The following is a 9,017-nucleotide window of genomic DNA, read 5'->3' on the forward strand; positions in this document are numbered from 1 at the left end:
TTTTGGAATGGGAGGATAACCCCCTCTTATAAACCAGTAGGCTTGATCGTGCCTAGTTGGTGTGGGATTCCAACACTCCCCCTCATGATCAAGCCCATATGTTGGGTCATGCTTGTTATTGGAGATAGTTGTCAGCTCTAACGCCTCACCCGCTGGTCAAGCGCTCAGCTCAATTGAACCTAGGCTCTGATACCATGGTAGAATTTGATATTATGATAATAAAGCAGTATGTGATATTGCTCACAATCCAGTTCAACATGATCGTACGAAGCATGTTGAGGTAGATAGATTTTTCATCAAAGAAAAACTAGATGAAAAGATTATTGAATTACCCAAGATTCGATCAGAGGATCAGTTGGCCGATATTCTTACCAAGGTTGTCTCCAAACGTATTTTCTCACAAGTGTTAGACAAGTTGGGCATGTGTGACATCTACGCACCAACTTGAGGGGGAGTGTTAAGATTTACTGAATATTTCAGGAATATATTGTAATCTCCTAATTATGTTAGTCTTAGGATATTCATAATGTATTTGACATCCTATAATCTCCTAATTATGTCGGCATATTGTATTGACATAATTAGGAGATTACGTAGAGTGTATTCTACTTATAAAAACCTGTAATCATAGTGTAAATATATGAATGAAAAACCTATAATTCTTCATTCAAAGAGTTTTAAAGTAGCTTGAAACAGAGACCTAAGAAAAATAGCCAAACAAAACCAAAGACATCACAGCCAATCGGCCAGATCTGGCCCGATCTAGCCACGCTATCATTGGTCGACGGCCAGTCACGACCAAATAGCCGAACCCAACCTTTTATGGCCAAGCAATGGTGACTAGATGTTCAGATAACGGCTGTCAGGCTGTGCATGTGATCACTGCTAGACGGCTAAATCATGTCCAAACAGCTGGATCCGGCAACAAAAACACTGTAAGCTGTGGCAGCAAAAGGTTTTGTGTTCTGTTTAAATATTTATGGGTACCTGAAAAATTTTAAATCAAAAACTCAAAATTTCTCAGTCCTTAAATCTTGTATTCTGTTTAAATACCGTATTATGTTAAACTTGAAGAGCAAAGCAAGAACGATGAGCACATCGGATCTTTTGTTGGTTATTCATTTCATATGAAAGCTTAATTATTAGTGATGGCAATGCTCAAACACCTAATCTGAGATTCATGTTATGAATTTACTTGATGAGCTTTGTTTTATTCATTTTTTTAATTTTATATAGAACGCACATCTCTGTTTTTCGTGTAAACCAATTTAAACCAATTTTCGTTCCTCTCCTTTCGATTTCAAAATTCTTTAAATGATAAATATCACTTAGGTGTATCAATTAGTCAATTACAATCAATCTTGGATTTTTTTGCAACTTATTAAACAATAGGAAGTTCAATAACATTTTACACACACATGACTTGTTGTTTACCAAATGAATGATATGTCGTTTTGAAACACAGAATGACGACTTTTACGAATGGAGAAATGTCACTAAAGTGAAACGATGTTGTAGAATAAGAAAAAAGTCTTCATTTATACCAAGAGAAACGGTGTCACTTAATGGGTATCATAGAACCGACATCACTTAAAAGAATCTCATTAAACCCCGAATGGCTAGGTAAATATCTATAACGCCCCTATTTTTGTGACAACACTTTAGGTAGAATAAAGCGACATCGTTTTGTTAAATATTCATTAACCCCTTTATGGTTTAGTAAATCTCTATAAAGCCACCTTTTCAGGATTCCAAATGGACTTAACTAATATTAATAGGATGGATTTAACTGATATTTATCATAAGAACATGAACAATGTTTGTTGTTTGTACTAGATGACGCCGTTTTACGAAGACGTAAATCATGGATAAAAAACATTAAAAATTAACAGCAACAATGATTCTCTTACAAAAAGAAAAAGCAGCATGCTAGCTTTTGTTTATGTCTTGCATCTTTCAATTGAGGATTAGATATTTCAATAACTTAATTAATTTCTCCCATTGTGAATTAAACATTAATTAATTTAAATCAGTAATATCATTAGATGTCTTTATTGTTCTTTAAATTCCCCAGATATTCTTTCGATCTTCTCCCCTAATATGTGAATGTTTATTCTATTTTGTGTCTTATATTTTCTAATCAAGTTTACTCACTTCAAATATACAATTTGCAGTTGACTTGAACGTTACGAACTTTGATGTCGTCCTCAGAGATACTCCAGCTACTTACGTCGTCGTTGAGTTCTTCGCTCATTGGTTAGTAACGTTTAACTATAAGTTAATTAATTAATTAGTTAATCTGATGATGATATTGTTATTATATTTTTTCATCGGATTATTAGCTGTGAACTATTTTTAATTAAATTAATCACTTTAGTTATGTAGTGTTTGGCTTTAATTGGTTGAGAACAAGAGTGACAATTGTTAGAGTCATGAAAGTGAATCTATTTTGTTGATAAAAAGATCCTATGTGTAATTTAATTGAAGTTATATTGAGGCAATTAAAAGAAATTATGAATTTATGTATAAAAATCATATTTTGAGTTTTTCTTACTAATTTGACATGTTTGGATTGAAATTTGAGATTGTGTAAGTTGATATTAGGATGTGATTTATTTTCTAGGGTTGATGTTGTCTCATTTATGTTGTTAAACACTTGGGGTTGATTTTATCATTTTTCAATATGCAGGGACCAAATGGATATTTGTCGTAATGAGTATAAATTGCAGGTGAAAGGTCGCAAACAAGGGCAGCCGCGAAGGGACCTTCACCCATCGCCGGAGTTTGGTTGTCGGCCGACGACCTTTCATCTTCTAGGTCGGCGACTCTTTACCTTCTCACGCCGACCAGTCACTTTCCACTGTCATTCACCCACGCCGGTGACATACCATTGTTTCCACGCCGCGACTCTTCATCTTCCATCGGAGTTTGCACCATTTTTCGATGCCGATTGAGCTCCTTTTATGCTGGCCATCACCCCATCAATTTCCCCTCACATTTCTGCCGCCGATCTACCCTTTTTCTAGCAAGATCCATCACCTTGATCAGACAACTCTTCGACGTCCTAGCGCGATTTTGCTCACTTTTCGATGACCTTTCATCTCCCCAGGACTTGATCCAAACTCCCCATCACCTGAGCTTTCCATCGGTATCTTCGGATCCCATTTCTGCCACCATTTGCCAGAAGACCCGCCGGAAAACTAATGTATTCCGGCGAGTGCGACTATGTGTATTTCGTGCTATCCGTTGGTCGTTTTCGCTCTTTCTTCGCATCATCTCATTTTCGGTTACGTCCTCTTTGCGATGACAACTTCGTTCCCGACGTTCCAACCTTCGTTGACGCCACCATGAGCGGCTAAGCTCCTAGTTGCCTGTTACGGTGTAGGGAGATCAGGATTGACACTCATGGATCTTCTCAGCAATTCTCGACTAGTTAGATGGCCCGAATGTTGGATATTTGGTTAAGTTTCTTGTATTCAGATTATATTTGTTTTCGTTTCAGTTTGTTTGTGATGCTTTAATATTATTCTGATGCTCGACGTGCTGAATTGATAATGTCCATTGAGAACATTTGTTGATATATAACTTTTTGCATAATTGAATGTCGGTTTGAGATTATTGAATGTTGTTTATGACTTTAAACTGCTTCGGTACTGATTACAATCAAGTTGTATTAGCGTTTAATATCATTTCTACTAGGAATGCATTTGTTGTGTAATTAGTTGATTGGATGATACAAGTTGATAGGTTGTACTTGTTAACATTGTACCAACTAGTGGTGTGTAAGGGTTTAGCATTTTTCGGTTAGTCAATGATAGTCTTTAACCAATCGATATGTAACTAAAACGACGGGGAGACAAGATAGATTATACCTAGATTGCTAGGAGATATTTTTATTGATTTGCCTAGCCTTGTAGGTTTAGGAAATTGAAGAGCGAGGAGAGGAATTGTGAGAGTTGGTCTTGAGTCAAACCGAACTTGTAGCGGCAACGCTTTTAATATTGTGTTTTAGTTAGCAATTTATTTGATGTTTTTAATTTCCTGCAATTAATTAGTTTCCTTAGTTTTAATCAATCAATTTTCCAATTACTCTTTCGTTAACTCAAATATTCATTAGGTCGTTAGTCTTGCTCTTTGTGGATTCGACCCTGCTTACCACTAACTACGGTATTTAGGATTAATTTTGTGGCCGTTACGACCGGTTCGACAACAATGCACATGGGAATTGAAGATGATTTTTGTTTCAATGGTTTTGTAGGTTGTGAAAATCCAAGACTTTTTTGGTAAATATGGTAGCACATATGGGAATTGAAAATGATATTGATAATGTGGATTATACAGTTTTCGTTAGTCTTTTTATTTGGATTTCAAGTACTTTGTGATGCATTTTGACCTGAATTGTTGTTTAATTCTTTGCATTCTGTGTTTCAGGTTAAAATGGACAATTTATGCAAATAAGGACAAAATTGGAAGTTTTTGACTCAAAAGTTAGCGGATCTCAGAAGTTAGGAGAGTTCTGAAGCAGGATAAAGCACGATGAGGCTTGTTCCAAAGGGAGAGCATCGAAAATCAAAGAAGGAATCGAAGAAGCAAGCAGAGTGGCAGTTCTGTAATTTCAGAACTCGTCAAATAGCTTCGCCCCGACAAAGATTTGTCCTTCGCCGCGGCGAAGTACGCCAGACACTCCAGATCTGTTTCTTTCTTCGCCGCGGCGACGGTCATTATTTGCAGTTTTGTTAAACGCACAGTTTCATTTTGTGCGTGTTTTTGGGCAAGGTATAAAAGGAAAACTAAGCCTTTTGTCCAAAGGTCTTCGTTTTGAGGTTAAACAGCTTTTACATATTCTTTTGATGAATTTTTGATGCGATTTTGGATTATAACAAGGGCGAAGATTCGATTCTAACTAAGGGATTCATCTTTTGGGGAGATTTCTTATCTTTTATCTCAGTTTCATTATGTTGAACTTGATTATTTCTATTTTTCGTTTTTGTATTGTTAATTTAGCTATGAACTAACCATTTTTGGGTTAGGGTTTTGATTGTAGTTTGGATTTTAATGGGTTAAGTGTTTGATTGTTTTACTTTCATATGAGAATGCTTTGGTTGTGTGTTTACTCTGAGTTTTAATGGATATTGTGATGAACATGATGAGATTGAGAAATGAGTCATGTTATGCTTCTTGGGTAATCATTATAATATTGGATGCTAGAAATATAATTCAAGATTATGAATCATTTTAGGATTCTTTTGCTTAATGAGTTCGGAGTTGTTAATCTTCAATTTGTTGGGTGCGGAAGGTTAATAAGGATGAATTGGAAAACACAGCCCGAGAGGGTGTGTTCACATCTTAGTGAGTTCGATTTACAACCATTGCGTATGAATGTGATGTAGTGTAATTTTTAGGTTTAACCCATAAAATCCAAATGAAGTCAAAACCCTACCTATTTTACTTGAATTGATTATCCGTGTTTTAATATTGCATCTTAGTTAAATTTTAGTTTAAAATTTATTGTTAAGTTTAATTGCAATTAGCTCCCATCAATCCAAAGAAGTCGTTTGCTCAACTTGTAACATTAGTAACTTAGTGTTTAGCTAACAATCCTCGTGGGAACGATACTTTACTCATCATTTTATTACTTGTGCGATTAGTATACTTGCACATATTGCATGTGTAGGAAACACGCATCAATATATACGTGGTTTTTTGTTGATAGATTTTTTTTTGTTTGAATGATTAAAAAGTATTAACTATTGTTTGAGGGTTCCTATCAATTGATATCAGAGCATGATCTTGCGCCTACGTGACATGCACAGGTGGCAAACTAACATTGGCCTAGGCTGCTACCCCAAGAAAGGTGGATCGGTTCGAGGTAAGGGGATCTATGAAGTCAACAAGGGGCTGTGGACATCGATTGCAGAACCGTGGTGGAATGTTAGGATCCTATGCAAGGGAAAGGGGAGGGCATTGGATTATAAATGCTCGTGTCATTGAGTATTTCAACTCACCATTTTTCATTTTTAAACCCTAAACACCAACACCCCCCCCCCCCCCACACCCCCCCCCCCCCCCCCCCCCCCCCCCCGGACCCACCTTCCCTTCCTCTTCGTCTTCCAAGTCATCACAGGGATCATGTTGAGCAGTCATTGCCACTCGAGGTTGGGCCCATGCGACATCATTCCATTTTCTGTGTAACATTGTATACGTTGTATTTTGCTACAAGAATCATGTTTTGCATTATTGATATTGTCTCGTGTTTCGTTGTAGTATGTAAGACTTGATTACCATTTTTTTTTTTTTTAAAGATTTGCAGTATATATATATGATGATGATGAAAAGAAAAGAAAAGAAAAAGTTTTATAATAATTTGGTCAGAAAATGGTTTTTAGCCTTACACACAATACTTCTCAGTCACCTGAGTCTTGTAGGAGCGCCTGAATCTTATAGAATAGGAAGAGTCATGGGACAGGTCTTGTCATCAACAGTTTGGACCACTATTCTGAAAACCGGACCAGACCTGTTCAACCAGGAACCGGCACCATCTTCGGTCCTGTTTCCCCTGAAAACCGGTAATCTCAATCAAACTGGATTGACCCGCTGTTGGACTGTCGGAATAGTGCCAAATCGAGATCCAATCGCAAGTCAATCCTGCCGAATTCTGGCATCGTTCAAGGGAGATAACACCACCATAAGACTTGTCAACATCTCCATGACAAAACCCTTCCATTTTCAGTGGCCGTCGTCCAACCTTTCATCGCTCGCTGTCCACCTATTGTTTGTGCAACTGTCGGCCTTCCTTCTTGATTCCGGTAGATTCCGACGTCGTTCGAACTCCCTAACACCACCATAAGATTCATTGGCAACTCTACATCAAAAGCCCCATCATTTCAAACTTCGATTGGCCATCAATCGTCATCGCCGCAACCACTCGCCAATCTTTTTGGGTGACTGTCCAGATTGTAGGGGTGTTTTGGATATATTTCAAATCTTTAGGGACTCATAAATTATTTAGGGGTGTTTTTGATGAATTTCAAACATTTAGGGACTAAAAGAATTTTACAGGATACCCATCGACCGGGTCAAGGCCTTTGGACCCCGGACCCAATTCATACTCTTTATCCTTGTTCAATCAAACCTGAGTTTTAGCATACTGCCAAACCAAAAGCGAAGAGGAGAAAGGTATATTTATGTAAAACGAATTTAATGCAGTAAAACTTATTGAACGAAGATTTGGTCCAGTTGTGTTTATACAGCCTGTACTGAGCTAACTTTAGTGGCAGTTATCTCCTGTTGCTATTGTACTTATCTTGTTCATCTCTTGTGGATGTCTGTACGTACGTTTCAATAATGTAACAAGTCACTTTTTCGGTTTTTGATTTATGTCATGTTTTTTTCTTTCAAAGGGATTCCCTTAACCAAAATAACAATGTTATTATGATGCGAAATCTAAAACTATAATATTTGTATCCAAAAAAAGCTATGTACGTTTTCTCAACTAGAACAGGGTGCTCTACCTACAAAGAGTCGCATCAAAATTAAAAAAGATGCAAAAAATAAAAAAAATAAAAAAAATAAGAACTAGAAAAATACATGAAAATTAAGTTTAAATTATCATGCAAAGTGAAACCAACTCTCATCCATTTCAAAAAATCTACTCATCCACTCCAAGTTTAGAGGCTCGTTATAGCAATCCAAGAACTCATCTCTAGATAAACTATATTTTGAATCCTTATCTGCATTAGAAGTTCCTTCTTCTACACTTGTTTTTTCTGTGCCCAGTTTCACTATCTTAGACTCTGGTTTCGTTGAAACTCTAATTTGTTTTTCATCTTGCTTTATTTTCTTACTCAAATGAGAATTCCAATAGTTCTTGATTTCATTATCAGTCCGACCAGGTAATCTCCCAGCAATCAAAGACCACCTATCCATGTATCAAACCCTTCAACTGGTTAAATTATTGAATCCCACCAAAGAGTAATTAAAATACATGAGTTAATTAATTAATTACCTGTTTCCAAGGAGTTTATGCAGCCTGAGTATCAAGTCCTCTTCTTGGTCTGATATATTGCCTCTCTTGATGTTTGGCCTAAGATAATTCATCCATCTTAACCTACAACTCTTCCCACATCTACTCAGACCTGCAATAGTTAAATCTCCATTAATTTAATTAAGCTTGCGCATCAAACAAAACAAAAATGTGTGTATATGAGACCTGCTTTGGCTGCAACTGATTTCCATCTCTTTGGACCATGGATTTCAATAACCTGTGCCAATTTCTGGTCTTCTTCAGCGGTCCATGCTCCTCTATTAGCTTCTTTCTTGTTGCATTGACTTCTGAGGGGAGCCATTTGCATCTTTATTATCTTTTCCTTCTATGACCAAGCAAATAAGCACACAAAACAAAACGAAGAAGCAGGATGGGGAGGAGGTATAGCAAATGTGTACTGTAGTTTAAAGCTTTTGTAAGTGATATTTATGGCTTAGGGAGTGATGAGATGGGTCCCTTCTATCTAGCTACCTTTCTTTACGCAGAATTTGACACCCAACTAACCATTTATAAATGAGAGCGAGCGAGTTCACAGAATAAAATATTGTCCTAAAAAATCCCAATCTTGTAAATAATTGAAGAATGAGAGAATCTAGCACGTTACAAGCTTATACTGTTATACATATGTACATAAAACTTGATACTCGCGCTATCTCTTATCATCAATTGGATCAAAAGTGGGAACAAAGGGAAAAAGCAATGGATCTCTGCATATCCGATGACTGTCCTTAATCTTAACTTGTATACATATAAATGGCAACAAGCTAACTGTTTTGCTTGCTTAAAAAAAAATAATAATAATAAATCTGCTGTGCTTCATGTGATGTGTTCATAATTTATGTCAGAAATGGAATTTAACTGGTGACATAACTATAAAATATTGAGAGGTAAATGATGAAAAACAACGAAAAGGGATAAGCAATTTGAGGTCAACAATAGAGTCAAGCTGCAAGCAGATCAAAACAAGGGTCAA

At 36.6% G+C, this 9,017-nt stretch overlaps 1 protein-coding gene across 1 annotated transcript; it reads right to left on the reverse strand.

The window, feature by feature from the left end:
- Nucleotides 1-7,508: 7,508 nt before the first annotated feature.
- LOC116136926 (transcription repressor MYB6-like) lies at nt 7,509-8,496 on the reverse strand. The gene is made up of 3 exons (XM_031422603.1): nt 8,210-8,496; nt 8,006-8,135; nt 7,509-7,918 (listed from the first exon to the last, which is right to left on the reverse strand). The coding sequence occupies exons 1-3, from the start codon at nt 8,349-8,351 to the stop codon at nt 7,609-7,611; spliced, it is 582 nt and encodes a 193-aa protein (XP_031278463.1). The 5' UTR covers nt 8,352-8,496; the 3' UTR covers nt 7,509-7,608.
- Between the last annotated feature and the right edge of the window lie 521 nt (nt 8,497-9,017).

The sequence above is a fragment of the Pistacia vera genome, unplaced genomic scaffold (assembly GCF_008641045.1).
Source record: "Pistacia vera cultivar Batoury unplaced genomic scaffold, PisVer_v2 Contig109, whole genome shotgun sequence".
Classification (NCBI taxonomy): Eukaryota; Viridiplantae; Streptophyta; class Magnoliopsida; order Sapindales; family Anacardiaceae; genus Pistacia; species Pistacia vera.

Coding starts and splice junctions, on each gene's coding strand:
- LOC116136926 (XM_031422603.1), bottom strand. CDS start 8,351: ATGCAAATGGCTCCCCTCAGAAGTCAATGCAACAAGAAAGAAGCTAAT. Junction 8,136..8,209: donor ATCAGTTGCAGCCAAAGCAG/GTCTCATATACA, acceptor TAACTATTGCAG/GTCTGAGTAGATGTGGGAAG. Junction 7,919..8,005: donor CATAAACTCCTTGGAAACAG/GTAATTAATTAA, acceptor ATACATGGATAG/GTGGTCTTTGATTGCTGGGA.